The 20,983-nt window shown below is 40.8% G+C and overlaps 1 protein-coding gene across 10 annotated transcripts in view; it reads left to right on the forward strand.

The window, feature by feature from the left end:
* LOC133486309 (regulator of G-protein signaling 20-like) overlaps nt 1-20,983 on the forward strand; it is a 63,350-nt gene that overhangs the window by 36,541 nt on the left and 5,826 nt on the right. For 6 of the 10 annotated variants that reach the window (XM_061791252.1, XM_061791283.1, XM_061791271.1 and 3 more), the window contains 3 exons: nt 7,225-7,394; nt 9,813-9,908; nt 11,612-11,846. In XM_061791252.1, the coding sequence (XP_061647236.1) occupies nt 7,225-7,394; nt 9,813-9,908; nt 11,612-11,846 (501 nt within the window). Of the gene's footprint in view, nt 1-795; nt 1,411-1,527; nt 2,874-7,224; nt 7,395-9,795; nt 9,909-11,611; nt 11,847-20,983 lie in introns of those variants that run through there. The other 4 variants (XM_061791298.1, XM_061791291.1, XM_061791241.1 and 1 more) reach the window with 4 other exon arrangements.

Here is a 20,983-nt window from a genome sequence, read left to right on the forward strand (position 1 = left end):
GCACACTAGCCAACGACTTGAATACCTTCTACTGCAGATTTGAAAAGGTCAGTTTCACACCACACACCCACCCGGCCGCACCCGCGACCACAATCACACCTCTGACTTCTGCGTTAACCATCCATGAACAGGATGTGAGACGCATCTTCAAACAACAAAAGATTAACAAAGCGGCAGGCCCAGACCATGTGTCCCCATCCTGCCTCAAAGTCTGCGTGGACCAGCTCGCTCCAGTCTTCACTCAGATCTTCAATAGATCTCTGGAACTGTGCGAAGTTCCATCCTGTTTCAAACGCTCCACCATCATTCCAGTCCCCAAGAAACCTGCAATCTCTGGTCTGAATGACTACAGGCCTGTCGCTTTGACATCTGTGGTCATGAAGTCCTTTGAACGTCTCGTGCTGGACCACCTCAAGAGTGTCACAGGTCCCCTGCTGGACCCCCTGCAGTTTGCCTACCAAGCGAACAGGTCTGCGGATGATGCAGTCAACATGGGACTGCACTTCATCCTAGAACACCTCGACAGTGCAGGGACCTACGCGAGGATCCTGTTCGTGGACTTCAGCTCAGCATTCAACACCATCATCCCTGAACTCCTTTCATCCAAGCTTCTCCAGCTCAGCGTCTCACCTGCCATCTGCCAGTGGATTTACAGCTTTCTGATGGGCAGGACACAGCAGGTCAGGCTGGGGGAGGCCACCTCATCCACACGCAGCATCAGCACTGGGGTGCCCCAAGGTTGTTTCCTCTCTCCGCTGCTCTTCTCTCTCTACACGAACGACTGCACCTCAGCGAACCCGACTGTCAAACTCCTGAAGTTTGCAGATGACACCACTGTCATCGGCCTCATCAAGGACGGTGACGAGTCTGCATATCGACAGGAAGCGGAGCGGCTGGAGCTGTGGTGCGGCCGACACAACCTGGAGCTGAACACGCTCAAGACTGTAGAGATGATCGTGGACTTCAGGATGCATCCTTCGCCACAGCTGCTCCTCACGTTGTCCAGCTGCCTTGTGTCAACCGTCGAGACCTTCAAGTTCCTGGGAATTACAATCTCTCAGGACCTGAAGAGGGCGACCAACATCAACTCCGTCCACAAAAAGGCCCAGCAGAGGATGTACTTCCTGCAGCTTCTGAGAAAGCACGGCCTGTCACCGGAGCTGCTGAGACAGTTCTACACAGCGGTCATCGAATCAGTCCTGTGTTCTTCCATCACAGTCTGGTTTGGTGCTGCTACAAAAAAGGACAAACTCCGACTGAAACGGACAATCAAAACTGCTGAAAGGATTGTCGGTACCCCCCTACCCACCATTGAGGACTTGCACGCTGCCAGAACTAAGACAAGGGCGTGCAAAATCCTCTCTGACCCTCCGCACCCCGGTCACCAGCTCTTCCAGCTCCTTCCCTCAGGTAGGCGCTACCGATCAATGCAAACTAGAACTAGTAGACATTCCAACAGCTTCTTCCCTCTTGCGATCAACTTTTTAAACACCTAACCTACAATTCCATTCCAACATGGTGGCAATTTTTTGACTTGAGTTCGTTGTCACATTTCTGTGGGGCCAATTATGTATTACTCGTGCACTCACTGTAGTTGTCTCGCCATGCTGCACTATTTGCATATACTGGCCACTCATGCCAGAGTAGCATCTGCTCCATTTGCACACTGATTGAGGAGTATCTGTAACATTTGCACAACCAACGTTGTCCCAGATTATCGCACTACTCATCACTTTAAACTGCATACACTCCTTGAAGTCTCAGCGCCCTTTGCACAATGGTCATTGCACCGGACTTTTGCAGTATTAGTCATTCGAACTGCTCTAAGTGCTAGAGGACTCTGCATCTTTTTGCACAATTGTTTTTTGTCAATGTCTTTATGTCTCCAAAGTGTTCTGTAAATTGACTGTCTGTTGTACTAGAGCGGCTCCAACTACCGGAGACAAATTCCTTGTGTGTTTTGGACATACTTGGCAAATAAAGATGATTCTGATTCTGATAATACGCACCCCCAAAGTTGAACTCAAAAGTCTGGAAAACCCTTCTACCTATATATAATGCATTTTTTCAATACATGATTTTGCTGGGAATTGTAAACATTTGAGGTGAAGGCATCAATTGCTCGCTGTTTTTTGCTTATCGCGGCACGGTTTAGTCTTGGTTTTACTGTACCTGTAATTTTATCCAGCCCTGAACATTGGTAGGAAGCCACCGTTCTGCACTCAGAATCATACACTTAAGCCTTAAGCTCCAATAATACTTGTCATAACCTTTATATGTGAAACCTTTTCTCTTTTTTCAGTTCATTGGTGCCTTACAATATGGCGCCACATTATGATGCCATGTTATTACCTATCGGACGCAGCTAATGTCAACCCACCTCCAAAAAAAAACGAAAACAAAACACATCAGGCTTCACCTTTACAAACAGTACTGTGGTTAGCTGGACCAGACTGGACCACTTGTTGTAAACGTCGCTATTAAACTGCCCTCACCTCCATCTTTTTACCCCTCTCATTATGACGCCTGCAGCGTGAGTGCATCTCCAGTGCTTTGAGATATTTAAAAAAGCGGGAAACAAGTTGAGACTGGAAGCAGCTCGGGTTGTCGGGGTGCAGATGCCATGTCTGAGTCATCAAGTTTCACAGTGAAACCAAGAAGTGTCACAATCAGCGGCATCCTCCATACACGTCCCACCCCCAGACTCGGTTTCCTTTCTGCGATCTCTTAACGCCTTTCACGCCTCCCTTCCTCCTTCGCTCAATGAAGACATGTTGACTGTTGGAATATTTGTAGTTTGGCGACAACTGTGGAGATTTGTTTTTTTTTGGGGGGGGGGGTTGCATCGTCCACGTTAACTCATCTTCTCTTTGGTGAGCATTCCTGTTCAGTTTTTTGATAACTTTAAGGTTTTAGGATCTGACTTTGGTCCGTACCGGAGTAATTCCCGCTCTGGTTGAAGGCTTATTCTTTGTGTTGCATGCAGACTGATATTCAGTATGTGCACTGCAAACAGTTACACAGCAAAGATTGTCTCTTGTGTGATGTTGAAATACTTTTTCCCATCGATCTTTAAAAGCCAGTGAAAATGCTATTTATTTATTTTTTTACCAGAAAAGTGATGTCACTGCCATGTTCTTTCATCACATTTGTCCATGCATTCCAACAATGTACTATTTCGACTTTGCTTTCACATATATTCTATATTCAGTATTTCTACAATAACAGGAGGGTTACAATACTTAAAGGGCCGTATACATAAGCTGTCATGGTTGTTTCAACATACACTGTACATTTGAAAACGGCTCTCAAGAATACCTATACTTGATATGCAAACAAATGGTATGGTAGGTGTGTAGTGTTTGTTTACAAAGTGACATCGGCGACTACTTGCCTGGCATACATAGAGCTAACAGTGGTTTCACCATTTCTGCATTTCTGTGTGAACGGGAAGCATTTTGAAAAGGATGCCGACTGTACTTAAAACACAAAGAAGAAAACCTTTTTACTTGGTTGCTCTCATGTGAACATACTGTTAGTCTACTACAGCTGTACTGCTGGGGGTGTTTTAGTGTAGTTTTAGATATGATTGTACGTAATAAATAGTAATGTCTATATATTTATGTTGCAGAAAGATAATTTTTAGCATGTGTGTATACGTGTGTCTGTGTGTGTATATGCAACACGTTTAAAGAGAGAATGGGTGTGTGTGTGGGGGGGGGCTAAAGCAGATTTTTTTCAACATGTTTGGTCAGGTTTTTGCTCAAATTCCTCCATGACAAATGGGGTTTGAACCGCTTGAAGGCACCTGTGGAGGGTTTGAGCGTGGGCAAAGAAATCCGTTGAAATGTGATCCATGTCTGATCAATGAATATTTTTTCTTTTAGACAGCAGAATAATTTTTCAAATTGTAATTAAAATCTCTGTAAAGTGAATTCAGAATTTTGTTTCTAGATACATCATATATGTTTGCAGATAATTGTTAAACATATTTGCAAAGACTGTAAATTAGGTAGCACTGAATTGTGGCGATATAGCGTAAAACTGTTTTTCACCATTTCAGTTTTCCTGATTTCTTTTTCGGACATGATTACAATTATAACACCACTAATCTGTCAGATAAATATTTTAAAGGTTTAATTACTTAAGGCCTACCGAGTGTGTGCGCATGTGTGAGCGTATGTATGTTTGTGTGTATGTGTGTCATACATCCAAATCAGTCGCCTTACGGCGAAATTCGCCATTTTGAACTCAAAATAGGCCATTTACGTGAATTGAATAGATCTGATGACTTTTACCTGGGTGGGGGTCGCCGTCGCTGAATAGGTCACAGGAGTTGACGAGACTAGAAAAAACACTTCTGCTGCTAAGACGTAACAGTGCTTTTACTCTGTTAACATGATCTAAATGCCGCTCGCTACTTTTACTTATCAATTATTGCTGATTTATCAACTATTTCGTGCGCGAGACTACGACAATTATTTTCCGGAATGAGAGTGCTTAAAGGGGAGGATGCTATTCACGTGACACAGCTTGAAGCAGGCATCAGATGCAGGTGGAGATGGGCCTGCCTTAAGTTGGAGGCCAAAACAAAAAAGCAAAGAAATGAGGCAAATTTAATTACAATCTAAAATTTGTACATCAACATGTACTTGAGCAGTGTAAATAAATGTTTTTCTGCACGAAGAACATGTGTTTATTTTGCCATATTGTACTCTTCAGAGTCTTTCAGATTCCTTAATTTATGTTAAAATCAAAAAAATTATCTGCGGGGGCCCGGGGGCTCCCCCCAGATCCCCCTCTACAATGTTTTTTTTTTTTTTTTTTTTGGTCACCTTTTTCATGCCTTTGGTGTTTGCATGTCTGGTGTGTGTGTGTGTGTGCGTGTGCGTGTGTGAGGAGGAGAAAAAACATTTGTGAATCACTTAATCAATAACTTGAGTGACCACAAATAGACACAAACGAGCTATGAATGAAATTTGACTTTCAAACAAATGCTGGTTCACTTCTAATTTATTCAAATATTTCTAATTTATTCAAATATTTCCATTGCAATGTCAAACTACAATGTCAAACATGCAGTCTTAACTTCAAATTCACAAATGCTGGTGTCATGATGGTGATTTGAATCACATTGCATCTTCTTTTTCAACCATCCATCCATCCATTTTCTGAGCCGCCTATCCTCAAAAGGGTCGCGGGCGTGCTGGAGCCTATCACAGCTATAATTGGGCAGGAGGCGGGGTACACCCTGAACTGGTTGCCAGCCAATCGCAGGGCCCATACAAACAAACAACCATTCGCACTCACATTCACACCTGCGGGCGATTTAGACTCTTAATTACCCTACCATTGGATGTTTTTGGAATGTGGGAGGAAACCGGAGTGCCCGGAGAAAACCCACGCAGGCACGGAGAGAACATGAATCCCATTAAAATTAAATTAAATGTGTTTCGCCTGGCCCTTCATGTTTTCTTTAAAGAACTGTACCCATCTTACAAATTCTGCCTGGGTAATCAAACATATGACCACAATTGTGTGTTTTCTCATTTATTAAATAAAAGTAAGCCTGAGATTCACAGCCTTTACTCTCAAAATAAGAGCAAGTAAATAAAAAAGAAATTATTATGTGTTCAAATAAAGTACTTGACTTCAGACTAATTATTTTTAAAAAAAACTAACAAAATACAGATAATACTTCATGTTTTGATGATATGGATAGAAGCAAAATCATGCATGGTAAAAATGAATTATACATAGGTATAAGGGTTTTCCCGAATTTTTCAGTCAACTTTGGGGATGCTTATTATACATGGTTGGGCATTATACACGAGAAATTACGGTAGTCCTCAAGGACCACAAGAGTAGCCAGCGGGCCTGTTCTAAAAACAGCTCACCAATGATGGGACATTGTGATTTCCTAGGAGTGTTAATACTAGAAGTGATTACTTGAAAATGTGTCCTTCCTTGTTAAATAAATTTTCAATTAATAATAATTATTGTGAGAAATTGTTAAGGTGATCAGTCTTCAAATAGATGAATATCATCAATTGTTGAAAATATATAATCAAAGGTAATTTTTTCAAATTTGTTATTTCAAAAGTGTGTATCAAACTGGTGTAGCCCTTCACATTATTCAGTACCCAAGAATGGGTTGGTGACCCCTGCACTAAACACATGCCCTACTGTGTCGCCAGTTGTTCAGCAAGTTCGGTTTCATGTTGTTTATGTTGTTTTATGTCTAGATGTGATAACGTAATGTCAACAATGAGAAATTATTGTGAGGCTGTGATATGAAGACTATCACATGGCTGTAACTCAGTGTGTCAATCAGTTTTAAAAGTAATATTGACAATGATGGAGTTGAGCTGACAAGTTTTTTGTGAACAAGTGTATGCTTGAACGTGTGATTACAAAGTATTCTAATGTAATCCCACTTAATCAGATTAACTCGCACAACAAAATCCTGTTACACGCACACACATTTGGTCACATGTGGACACAGAAAAGGAGTTTAGTTCTTTCTTCTGCTGTTTAAAGCTATTTAAGCTTATTTAGCTTTAGATTTGGGAAATGGATCTTAAGTACACTTTCTCGTCATTATCGTCTGTAACTGACTGCAAGCCACAACCCCCCCCCCCCCCCCCCCCACACACACACAAAAGAGTCAAACAAGCAGAAAATCCTTGAACATTTTTGTGTTTCTGTGTGCGTGTTCGCGTGTGTGATCATAGCTCAATCACATGATGCATCACACTCTTTTTCTCACTTCCTCTTCTCAACGTCTCCCTCTTCCTTATAATTTCTTCGCGTCTTCTACTATTAATATTTCTGATATTTTACCCTACACCACATTCATGTTATTAGAGCAGAGGCCGCTATTTTAGGAAGTACAGTATCTTCAAAATTTGTGTCTCCCCCCCCCGCCCCATTTAATCAGTAAAACAAAAACAAAAAAACATTTGGAGAGACATGGTCCCGTCCCCTACACGTTTTTGGGGAAAAGCCTTGTTATTTTAAACAATGTTATGATGCCAGACTATCAAAAAGAAAAAATAAGAAAATGTATTAATTAATTAAATGAATACCTTGTTGTAGAGCAACCTGTAGTTTTGTAGTTGTTAATTCCTGTAAATTCCTTTTAATGCCTAATTTATCAATACTACTCATACTACTCATTGTGAAACACTGTCAAAATGTATGACAACCCCTCTATATCTATAGTACACAGGTCCGATTCCGGCCGAGCGAGAGGGTGAGCTGGCCATGGGGGTGGGTCGCACTGAAACCTCTCCGCTGAGCGGGCCAGTGGGGCAAGGCCTCAACACAACCCAGAATTCCCAGCGACCAAGCGCCTGCTGCTTCTGCTGGTGCTGCTGTTGTAGCTGTTCATGGTAGGACACAAAAAATGTACACACAATTTTGGGATGACACAATCACACGAGTGATGGGCTGACTAAATTTATATTGAACAGTAATTTTTTAATTGTTTAGCTCAATGACTCCCAAAGAGTGGCAAGGCAGGGTCCCTAGTGGTACAACAGAATCACTTCCTAAGTACAGTTCAGTTGTATTTAACTTGAGTTCATACATTTGCATTTAATATTTAAGTAGGGCTTGGCGATTATTGAAAAAATAATAATCACAATTATTTTGATTGACATTGAAATCGAGGTTAATAAACACGATTATTCACTGATTTCAAAACTTAGTATTAAACAACTCAAAAGAACACCCCCCCCAAAAAAAGAAATTATAACGTAAAATAATGATATATTAGAATAATACCTATTACAAGGTTTTTATAAGGTACTTTTACAAGGTACTTTTGTTGTCAATTCTTCAGCATGTGTAACACATACAGAGGGTAGAAATTACGATACTCAAGGGCCTGTGGTGCTACAAAAGACGGTACAAATAGTAACATCAATATAAAAACGAAATCAACTATAGTATATACAGTATAAAAAGTATTCATTGAATGTGCAAATATCCAAGGTCAGGTGACGTGTGCAACATAGTCAAGGTCAGAGAACCAGCACGAATAAGACATTTACAAATTAGATGACAAAACCCCAATGCTGCAAAAGTGGTTAGTGCGACCCTGAGTCTGGTGTGTGTGTGCGTGTGCGTGTGCGTGTGCGTGTGCGTGTGCGTTTGCGTGTGCGTGTGTGTGTGTGTGTGTGTGTGCATCTACATGTTTGCGGGGCTTCAGATTTCAGGTGGGCAGAATTATTTTTTATTTTTTAATCATAATGTTTGATTAAATTTCAATTAATTGCCAAGCCCTATCTTTAAGGACTGTAAACTGTAAGGACTTTTAAATATTTATTTTGGTACAATTTTGAATTCACTTTGATGTGCAATACATTTAAATTGAGTCATTAGTGAGGTACAGTTTATTTTCCTTTGTTTAAGCGCAATGTTAATGTTCAAACTAGGGGTGGGGTATACAGTATATCGAATATACTCCCTATATCGCGGGATATTGCTCGTGAGATGTATAAAATGACTATATCAATCGAGTACAAATCCTCACCTAATGTTTTCTCCTTTCACTTTCTGCTGGTGTGCCTTTCAAAGTCAGCAGCACACTCCACAACCCATCCAGAAAACTCCTGCGCGCGTACGTGTTTTTGTATCAGGTTAAAACTATCCATCCATTCATCCATTTTCTGAGCTGCTTCTCCTCACAAGGGTCACGGGAGTGCTGGAGCCTATCCCACCTATCATCGGGCAGGAGGGGGGGTATACCCTGAACCGGTTGCCAGCCAATCGCAGGGCACATAGAAACAACCAACCATCCGCACTCACTTTCACACCTACGGGCAATTTAGAGTCTTCAATCAACCTACCCTGCATGTTTTGGGATGTGGGAGGAAACCGGAGTGCCCGGAGAAAACCCACGCAGGCACGGGGAGAACATGCAAACTCCAGACAGGCGGGGCCGGGGATTGAACTGTGTGGCAGACGCTCTAACCAGTCGGCCACCATGCCGCCCAGGTTAAAACTAACAATATTTAATTTTCATGTTCAAAATCCAACTGTAGTGTGCGCGATTCATTATATTGGTTTCATTTTATGAATTAAAGGCTTGATTTTAACATTTATATCGTGATTTACAGGAGAAATCAGAACACCAAGTTATAGTATATATCGTGTATCGCGACAAAGCCTAAAAATATCGAGCTATTGCTTTTGAGACATATTTTGTAGCCCTAGTTCAAACTATGCATAAAGTGGCTTACAATAATATTAAATATACTTTTTTGTAATAAAATCTACTTTTTCATGAACACCAAGATCTACTACGCTATTGTTTTAATGTAATCAATAAATACAAATAATTCATTGTCTTCAATGGGCAAAAATAATCTAAATAATTAAATGTTGATCATTAGGCTCCAGCACGCCCGCAACCCTAGTGAGGAGAAGCGGCTCAGAAAATGGATGGATGGATGGAAATGTTGATCATGATGGTAGTACATGCAGAGCGAAGTATTTTTTTGTGGTGGTACTTAGTTTAAAACAAATTGAGAACCACTGGTTAAGATGATTCAAAAGTGTGGATAAGACAGTGGACACTTGTGTAGTCCATTGCTTTCACTTAGCTGTGGTTTTTTTTTTGACTGGAGATGTTTCTCTCACACACCCTGCTGTTGACACAACTTTAGTGGGTGTTGTCAGTGCATAGTGTAGTAACACCGTGTGTGTGGTTGTGTGTGTTAAAAGTTCTGTCACCAGTGGATTTATGTGTGTGTGTTTGTGTGTGTGTGTGTGTTTCCTGTCTGAAAGCCATCTTATCATGTCAGTCTTACCATCAGGAACGAAGATGAGAGGAGGAGGCGCAGGAGGAAGAGGATATCACAGGACAACAAGATGGAAACAATACCAAACTGTGAAGCTTGGTGAGTCCACACTGAACATACTAATGTGGCCCATCAATGTTAATGCTAACTTTGAAGATGGGTTATGCATGGGCTAAGAAAGATTCCATTACATTTTGGTGTTGAGCTGGATATAGGAGAAAATAAAGGAATTTAATTTCACCATTTGACTCATTAATAATGGAAGCATCTCTTATATTGGGATATTCTGCCTGTTCATCAAACTAGAAACCAGAAGGTGGTCTACTAACTAACAAACACAGAGACAATCAAAGACAAATACGGTGTTCCACAAGTTAACAATAAACGGTTTGACCTTGGTGGAGGTTTGCGTTCCAATAAGTGACCGTCAATTTCTTTGTTTTCATGTCATTCATGTACATTCCCCCTCATTCTTGACAATAGTGGGGTGACGAAAAAAGGTTGACAGCTATTCAATATGAGGCATATTCCCTCATGTGCGCAAGTCAGGAAAGGTGCGCATCTATTTCATATATCAAAAGCTATTTCAAGTAAAAAGCGGCACGGTGAACGCCTGGTTAGAGCGTTTTAAAAATGACGGTCATGGTTAGAATTAATGTAATTTCTCGTGTATAATATGCATTTTTTTCCCCTAAATTTTTTTATCTAAAGTCGATATCTTTATACATCGGTATAAGGAAAATCGAAAAAAAATACAAATTTAAATTTGTGTCAAAGGTATACAGGTACCTAGGGGTTGTGAAAAAGGTGTACTTTTCATTCCAATATGATACGTAATGTCTAATGTTACAAATTGATATACAATAGTTTGTTGTTGTTTTTTTCACCCCACAGCCCTAATATATATATACAGTATATACCAACCAACAGACCAAGAGTATTTATTAATTGCAGAAATAAAACTAATGGGGAACAAAATTGCTTATCACAAAATAATTCACTTGTTTGACTAGAAAGGAAGTCTGCAATATGTCATATGCTAACCTGTCTCTTTTTGAATTTGTTTTATAACTTGGTATGCCAGATAGCTTTCTGACAAGCCTTGCAGATAGGCTTAACCGTGCCTGTCGGCTACGTATGTAGGCAAAATAATTTCAGATGAGAGTGCGTGCATCTGGAAGGTCTGTGGGAGTTTGTTGACACGTCTCTTTACTGTATTTCTCTGTCCTGCACACAGGCCAAAAAATACCCACTGTATAGTTATATAGAGTGCTGTCGTTTTATTCTTTAGTACAGTACTTAAAAAAAACCTTTGATGGTATTGTTTTCACCAGTGAGCTACCGCAGTACTTTTTTGTGCCAGTACACCATACAACACTAGTCCATAGTAACTTTGTAGAGGGGTTGTGTATGGGCCAAGAAAGAAGCCATTACATTTTGGTCTCAATCTGGATAAAGTCACAGATACCGGAATTTAATTTAACCATTTGAATCACTATTAATGGAATTATTATTATATTACTGTCTGCCTGTTCATCATCCTCCACAAAGCAGCAAGTAGGAAGTAGGAAGTAACCAACGAACGGATAAATACAAATACAATGCTTCACAAATTAACAATTTACAGTTTAGCCTTGGTGGAGGTCTGTCCACTGAGTGACATTCCAGTTCTTTGTCATTTTGTTCATCAGTGTGCAGTCCCCTTCACACTTGACAGTAGTGGCGTGACCAAAAACAGGTTGTTAGTGATTCAAAAAGTAGGTAACCAAGTGTTTTTCCTGGCTTTTTTTTCTTCTCACTAGCACCAAACCCTCAGTGGAGGAAATGCAGCTCTGGTCTCAATCTTTCGACAAGCTGATGAGGAACCCGGCGGGTCGCAATGTTTTTCGGGAGTTTTTGCGCACAGAGTACAGTGAGGAGAACATGTTGTTCTGGCTGGCCTGTGAAGACCTCAAACAGGAAATTAACAAGAACATAATTGAGGAGAAGGTGCTCTCCATCTACGAGGACTACATTTCCATACTGTCGCCAAAAGAGGTAGGAAAGTTGGCGAAACATAATTGTTACTCTAACTTCCTCCAAAAACACTAAACTGTCTTTATGATCATATTTGTTGAAGAATTGTATTGTTTACAACAATATGATTACAATAATACATTTACAATAATATGCAGGTTAGGTTAATTGAAGATTATTTTGTTTACAAAAACCTGTATGTCACGTTCATCTAAGAGTAAAATACGTGTTGGAAGTTTTTTCAGTAATGTGAATGTGTTTGTTGAAGAATGTAATTCCATCCATCCATTTTCCAAGCCGCTTATCCTCACAAGGGTTGCGGGCCTCTATCCCAGCTATCATCGGGCAGGAGGCGGGGTACACCCTGAACTGGTTGCCAGCCAATCGCAGGGCACACATAAAGAAACAACCATTCGCACTCACATTCACACCTAGGGGCAATTTAGAGAATTCAATTAACCTACCATGCATGTTTTGGGGATGTGGGAGGAAACCGGAGTGCCCAGAGAAAACCCACGCAGGCACGGGGAGAACATGCAAACTCCACACAGGCGGGGCCGGGGATTGAACCCTGGTCCTCAGAATTGTGAGGCAGACGCTCTAACCAGTCGGTCACCGTGCCGCTTTTGAAATAGCTTTTGATATATGAAATAGCTGCGCACCTTTCCTGACTTGCGCGCACGAGGGAATATGCCTCGTGCCGTTTCCAAAAACATGTACCGTGCATCCAGAAAGTATTGACAGTGCTTTACTTTTTTAACATTTTGTTATTTTTACAACTTTATTCCAAAGTTGTAGACATGATTTATTATTTATTTTAATTATTTTTATCCTCACAGTTCTACAGAGAACAACCTATAATGACAACACCAAATTTGCATCAAATAATTTGCAAATGTATTGTCAATAAATAAATTAAACTTCACATGTACATAAGCGGCGGCCCGGTAGGCGACTGGTTTGCACATCTGCTTCACAGTTCTGAGGACCGGGGTTCAAATCCCGGCCCCGCTTGTGTGGAGTTTGCATGTTCTCAGCGTGCCTGCATGGGTTTTCTTCGGGTACTCCGGTTTCTTCCCACATCCCAAAAACATGCGTGGTTGGTTGATTGAAGACTCTAAATTGCCCGTAGGTGTGAACGTGAGTGCGAATGGTTGTTTGTTAATATATGCCATGCGATTGGCTGGCAACCAGTTCAGGGTGTACCCTGTCTCTCGCCCGAAGATAGATGGGATAGGCTCCAGCACCCCTGCGACCCTAGTGAGGAGAATCGGTACAGAAATGGATGGATGTACATAAGCACTAACAGCATTTACACAGTACAGGCACTTTGCTGATGCAATTTTGGCAGCAACTACAGCCTCAAGTGTTTTTGAATATGATTGCACAAGATTGGCACACCGACACTATATTGCCAAAAGTATTCGCTCACCTGCTTTGACTTACTGTATATGGGTGCTTATTTGATTTCGGGCACTTTTGATTTTCATTTTTCTCAAAAATAAAATGTCACAAAAACTATATACACCTACTTTACCTTAATTGTCATCTTTCTGTGACTCAGAATCTGTTCATGTCCATATATATTGATTTAAGATTTTTTTTTTAATTTGGTCTTTTTGCCAGATACCCTCGAGAAATGTTATTACTGCCACAATGGCATATTGATTAAAAATTGATTAATCTTTTGATGGTAATGACATGTGATGGTAATGACATTTCAAAGTTTTTAGCTAACTATGCTATGCTGGTAGAGTTATCTTCATTTTTTTCTTTTAGCTAGCTAGTCCTGTACAACATTTTATATAATTATCACGTTTTACAGGAACATTTTTAAACATATTAACACTACAAGTCGTTTGGTAATGACATGCAATAAAAATATGATGTGACTTAAGGGTACAAATGAGGAAAAAACATACTCCTCCAGTTATCAAAATGTCTGACTTCTCTCTGCCCTAGCATGTGCTTGAGTGACAAGACAAAATGACACAGGGAATTAAAGAATCAGATTTTGAATAAACTTTATTGATCTGAAAACAGTCAATTTGGCGGTAATGACAACAACTTTAAGGGACAGACATATTTTAGTAAAAATAAAAAACTGAATTTGAAATGTTTTGTATATATGATGAGAAGTCATTATTTTTATTATATTTTAAGGAATTTATGGTAAAGGTTGCACCATTTTAGCATTTTTTTAGTAGAACGATAGAGCTTCATATATCCAAACCCTGTGCTAGGGACAGGGTGAAAACTGTAAAATACCACCATAAAACTGCTCAAAAAATTTCAAAATATACTAATATTAACTTGAAATTTTAGACAAAAGTTATAATTAGGCACGCCCACTGCTGGTTATTGAAAAAATCTATTTAAATATATTTTTTCTTAAAATTTTACATCAAGGACACAAAAAGGCCCGTAATCAACTAAACACCCACATACTGTATGAATTTAAGTGACATCCCATTCCTAATCCACAGGGTCCAACATGACGTTGGCCAACCCTTTGCAGCTACAACAGCTACAACTCTTCTGAAAACGCTTTCCACAAGGTTCAGGAGTGTGTGTAGGGAGTCTTTGCCCATTCTTGCAGTGGTGCATTTGTGAGGTCACAAAGTGACGTTGGAAAAAAAGGCCTGGCTCTCTCTCAGTCTCCGCTCTAATTGATCACAAAGGTCTTCTATCAGGTTGAGGTCAGGACTTTTTGCACGCCAGTCAAGTTCATCCACACCAGACTCTGTCATCCATGTTTCTATGGACGTTGCTTTGTGCATTGGTGCACAGTCATGTTGGAAGAGGAAGGGACCAGCTCCAAACTGTTCCCACAAAGTTCGGAGCATGGAATTATCAAAAATCTCTTAGTATACTGAAACATTCAGAGTTCCTTTCACTGGAACTAAGGGGTTAATATTTTGGACATTTCCAACTTTGTGGGAACAGTTTGGAGATGGCCCCTTCCTGTGCACAAATCAAGGTTCATAAAGACAAGGATGGGAGAGTTTGATGTGGATGAACTTGACTGGCCTGCACAATCCTGTCCTCAACCCTATAGAAGACTTGGATGAATTAGAGCAGAGACTGAGACCCAGGCCTTCTCCCCAAACATTAGTGTGTAACCTCACAAATGCGCTTGTGGACAAATGGTCATAAATTTCCATAAACACATTCCGAAACGCCTTCCCAGAAGAGTTTAAGATGTTATAACTGCAGAAGGTGGAGTAATGTCATATAAAACCCTATGGATTAAGAATGGGATGTCACTTAAATTCATATTTGAGTCCTGGCAGGTGAGCGAATACTTTTGGCTATATGGTGAATTTCGGGCAGATATGCGCATTCCTCTTTGCAGCACCTCTGGATGGGGAACATCAGTGCACAGCCTTTTAAGGAAATCCCAAAAGATGTTCAATCGAATTCAAGTCACTGTCCCACGATGGTCTCCACATTAGTGACGAGAAACGATACTGCTGTTAACTGTCTCTGTAGTGTGTGTGTGTGTATGTGTGTGTGTGTGTGTGTGTGTGTGTGAGAGAGAGAGAGAGCATGCATGGGTGCGTGTGTGCGCGCCCGCGCATGTGTGAATGGGCATGGAAAGCAGTAAATAATGTAGTCGTTGTCATGGCCCTCTGGCTTTTTTAGGGATGTGCAGATCCGATCAAGTGATCGAAAATCAGGGTTGATCATGTGATTTTCATCTGATCAAGATCAGGTGAGAAAAGTCGGTTGTATTCGTTTTCTGACATTTCAAATGTCACAAAGTGACAAAATCATCCAAAGGTATTAAGATCTTGCCAAATGGAACAGTAATAGCTTTGTTTTATATGAAACAAGATAACTTTTCAGGGTATTTTTAGTACCGGTATAATACAAGTGACTGAAAGAGACACGCAGACTCTGTGTGTTGTGTGTGTTGTCACACACACACACGTACACACACAAACACAGTCTCTGCTCTCCCTGAGGGTGCTTCAAACTGTTTAAAGGTCAGAGGACAAAGATTTTAACATTTTTCTTGATAACTCTAGAACCCCATTACAAACCACATCTGCCATTTCAAAGTGATTATATGGCAGATAAACAGCAGTTAAATCGATAAATATGATGCAGAATGAGCCTTCTGCTTTTTGCATCCCGCACCTTCCGGTCTTCGTCTCTTTCCGGCGCTGTGACGTCACATAAGCCAAACATCCTGTCGTATGATTTAACGATGTCACGAAGATTTATTGTGTGGCATTTGGTTGTAGAAATGGTTCACGCAGCGGCAAGAGGTTTTTTTTGGGCTTTCCAAGTGAAGAAGGAATACGTGACCAGTGGATAGTGAAAGTCACTAAGACAGGGGAAGAAACTCAGCTATGGGTGCCTTGCAAGCATTCCATCCACTTATCCTCACAAGGGTCGCGGGAGTGCTGGAGCCCATCCCAGCTATCATTGGGGAGGAGGCGGGGTACACCCTGGACTGGTTGCCAGCCAATCGCAGGGCACACATAAACAAACAACCATTCACTCACATTCACATTCACACCTACACACTCACATTCACACCTACGGGCAATTTAGAGTCATCAATTAACCTACCATGGTGGGAGGAAACCGGAGTGCCCGGAGAAAACCCACGCAGGCACGGGGAGAACATGCAAACTCCACACAGGCGGGGCCGGGGATTGAACCTCGGTCCTCAGAACTGTGAGGCTGACGCTCTAACCAGTCTTCCACCGTGCCGCCTGTAAAAAAAACAGGTGGAATTTATTTTTTTATTTATTTTTAATTTTGGTGGGGGGGAATTCACCTTCAATATAACGAAATGAGATAAACAAAATGAGAATGAAACTAATACACAATTAAATAGACGAAGAGAAGCATTCTGAACGATGTACAGTACTTTAAAATCAGCTCACCTCAAGGCTCTCTCGCTCTCTCTCTCTCTCTCTCTCTCTCGCTCTCTTCTCTCTCTCCCTCCCGTTAATAACTTGACAACTAACTTTTAACATGGAAAACAGATTTAAATTTAAAGAAATTCCCAATTAATATTATTACAAATGATAATACCAACTCCTCCCTCCTCTGGCTGATTGGTATACCTGACTGCTTGCTCACTGTTGGGGTAGTGGCAAATTTATTGACGTGACCCCAGAGAACTCTGGAAACATGTACAAATGACCAAAACTGTCCAGAACACAGGGAAGAAGAAAAAAAGAGGGAAAATGTGAAAAAGAGAGGTCAAGTTGCTGCTACTTTTGGTTTGTCCCATATGATGTCACAACAGCAAGTTACTTGGATGATTTGTGTGGCAGTAACGATACAGTAACGCAAAGAATTCTTTTTTTCTATTTTATAATTTTAAATTGTGTGGCATGTTATAAATTAAAGGTAATGTTAAAAATTATTGGTATTCGACATTGTTGTAAACTTACGTAAATTGGAGGGAGGCGCCATATAAAATCTCACCGTGGGCGCCACATTGACTGCCTGTAACTGTGTGTGTGTGTGCCTACAAGCGTGTATTTCCTAAATAGGAGCAAAAAAACATAACAACATAACATGATCGTTCCATAAATATCTTCTGACTGGAAGGGGGAGTGTCTCTGAATGTGTGAATGGTAAATGGATGCATTCATGCACCTACGGGAGATTATTCATGCCAAAACCACAACATGAAAGTATGTGTGAGTCATAGCTAGGCGCATAGTTTTGCGTGCGTGTTTGTGTTTGTGTATCAAAAGTGAAGGCCAACAGCAGCGTGCAGCCATCGCACTACAGGAAGTCCTCGAGTTATGACGCACTCGAACTACGACGTCTCGACTTTACAACGCCCGTGCCTCGTCCGCCATTTTGTCCCCAGCACCATAGTGTTTCTGTTTAGCTAGTGCATAGTGCTTGTCTGTATTTGTGCGGCGGGAGTATCTTTGCCTTTTTCACCCTCCTTTTTTCACACTCTCAGCAGTAATGGTAAGTACAGCATCGTATTTTTTTATTTTAATGTATTTTAGTTTCTTTATACGAAGTGTTAACCTTTCCTGCTACGGTCACCTTCTCTCGTTGCACAGCTGAGCTGGATGGCTCGAAGCACCGATTTGCTGCTTTAATGGCTTTATTAACTCCTCTGCACATTCAACGTCAAGGGCTCCTCCGCTAATCGCTACTCCTCCCAGATCGCCGTCACTACACTTGCTACTGTACACACTCGCACCGGCGCGCACTCCTTCCTCCTTCGCAGTCCTGTCTCACTCACACATCGACGCCCACACACACTGAGCTTGCTGTCACAATCACGTGGGACAATACCCGTAACAGAAGTATTTCACCGTAAATTTCGACTTTAACGGTGAAATCCGACTTACGCGGAAAATCGGGTTACGTCGCCAGCGTAGGAACGGAACTCGTTCGGAAATTGAGGACTTCCTGTATTGTGAATCACACTTGGGTTCAAAGCAGGACACGCCCCACTGCAATATGATTGGCTGCTGCAGCCAATCATATCCAGCCTGGCTGCAGCAGCCAATCATGTTGTAGCGGGAGCGTGTCCTCTTTAGGACTAAAGTGGAACTCATAATAATGCGTTGTATAGGGGAGGGGGGGAGCAGAGGGAGAGAGAGAGAGAGAGAGAGAGAGAGAATTTACTGGGTTGCTTGATTTGAAATTTCCAAATACCATTATTTTTGCCTTTCTTAAATGTATTCCTAACTTATTTTCATCAAAACAAGTTTTTACTTTGCTGAATTCTAATGTAATTATCTCTTATTTGCTGCTTTTTTCACCAGAAAATGAGATATTTGTGTCATCTGCAAACAATACAAACTTCATTAATTGGCACACATTACATAAATCATTAATATATAGGTTGAACAATTTTGGTCCCAACCTCTGGGGGCTACCACACACAATGTCCAAGCATTTGGAGCTAAACTCGCCCAGCTTCACAAATGACTGCCTTTTTTTGAAATACCGTTGGAGCCAATTCAAGGTTACACCCCTGATCCCATAGTGTTCCAATGTACTGATCAGTCTGTCATGATTTATGGTATCAAGTACACTTTCTGCCCCTACACACACAAGGACACAGGAATATCTTTTTAGTGTTCTTTTTTTTTTTTTTTTTTTTTTTTACTCATGTTTTAACTGTTTGGCCTTGGTGTATTGCTGGTCGCTTTATGAGGTGACATTGTAGTTATAGATGGTCATTAGAGCATTAATAAAACTATCCTAGAGACATCTACAGTTGCACAGCACATATCTGTGAAAATATGTACTTGACCACAATTGAAATTCATTTGACAAAAAAATAACGTCAAAAGTTCTAAAACAGTTACAATAATTCATTTATTATACTGAATTTGATCTCCAACTAGGTGATTAATTGCTGCTGTATGTGTATGGAGTGAAATTTACATACACGGATTGTCATGTTAATTTGATTTATATGAGGCATTAATTTTTTTCCCCAGTGTGGAATAATTATAAAATACAGGTACATGAAAACCTTCTGCCCACATGAATTGAATTTACATTGATTTGGAATCAAATCTATACAGGTTCAATATTATACTTACAGTATAAGGGTTTGAAAGCACTTATTCGATCGGCCAAATGTCAGAATAATGGAAAGTTCAATGGAGTCAGGGAAGATCTGCAGCGAGACGACAGAACACAATTAGATATTCCAATAGGACAATAATCCTGAACACAACGTCAAGACTGGTTTTGGAACGGATAAAGCAACCCTTGGAATGGCTTTCTTATAGCCCCGACGTCAATCCTATTGAACATATAATAATAATAATGAGTCATTTTATTTATAGGCACCTTCCAGGACATTTAGGGCATTGTACAAAAATAGTTAAAAGAAATCAAGGAATACAATAAAAATAGCAGAACATAAAACATCAGTTGAAATGGCAAATGATATGGGAAATGTTCACATGAATAGGCAGTCCAGAGTGTGTGGGTCTTGAGTTTGGATTTGAAGAGGGTTAATGAATCTGAGTTTTGGAGGTCAAGGCTGAGGGCTCTGTCCCCCACGGTGGACATATGGGCAGAAGGGACGGTGAGGTTGATGGAGGACCAAGATCTGAGAGAGCAGGATGGTATGGTAACGTGACGAAGGTCAGCAAGACATGGCGAGGCGAGGTTATTGATAGCCTTGAAGGTGCAGATCAGTATGCACAGTATATTGGATGCGGAATTGGACAGGGAGGCAGTGGAGTTGTTGCACGGCTGGAGTGACGTAGGGAGTAGAAGGGGCCCTTGTGATAATACAGACAGCAGAGTTCTAGAGAAGCTCTAGTTTTTGTAGTGAGTTGTGAGGGAGACCCAACAGGAGAGAGTTGAGGAATGGATGTACAGTAGGTGATTGTTGTTTTGCAAGTATGCAGACCGGGTGCTCTTGTTTGTGTGTGCTTGGAAGGCGCTGTCAAGGATGATATTTTTGAACTATGCTTAAAAAATGGGTCTGTGCCAGGAAAGCAGTTAATTGAAATGAATTCTACCAATACTGCCAAGAAGTGGTAAAATATCCAGCCAAACGTTTGCCAGAACCTTGTTGATGACTACCATCTGATCGAAGTGAAATTACAACCCCAATTCCAATGAAGTTGGCACGTTGTGTTAAACATAAATAAAAACAGAATACAAAGATTTGCAAATCATGTTTGACCGATATTTGATTGAATACACTACAAAGACAAGATATTTAATGTTCAAACTCATAAACTTTATTGTTTTTAGAAAATAATCATTAACTTAGAATTTTATGGCTGCAACACGTTCCAAAAAAGTTGGGACAGGGTCATGTTTACCACTGTGTGCATCACCTTTTCTTTTAATAACATTTAATAACGTTTGGGAACTGAGGACACTAATTGTTGAAGCTTTGTAGGTGGAATTCTTTCCCATTCTTGCTTGATCTCCAGCTTCAGCTTTTCAACAGTCCGGGGTCTCCGGTGTCGTATTTTACGCTTCATAATGCGCCACACATTTTCAATAGGAGACAGGGCTGGACTGCCGGCAGGCCAGTCTAGTACCCACACTCTTTTACTACGAAGCCACGCTGTTGTAACACATGCAGAATGTGGTTTGGCATTGTCTTGCTGAAATAAGCAGGGGTGTCCATGAAAAAGACGTTGCTTGGATGGCAGCATGTTTCTCCAAAACCTGTA

The sequence above is a fragment of the Phyllopteryx taeniolatus genome, chromosome 1 (genome assembly GCF_024500385.1).
Source record: "Phyllopteryx taeniolatus isolate TA_2022b chromosome 1, UOR_Ptae_1.2, whole genome shotgun sequence".
NCBI classification, from domain to species: domain Eukaryota; kingdom Metazoa; phylum Chordata; class Actinopteri; order Syngnathiformes; family Syngnathidae; genus Phyllopteryx; species Phyllopteryx taeniolatus.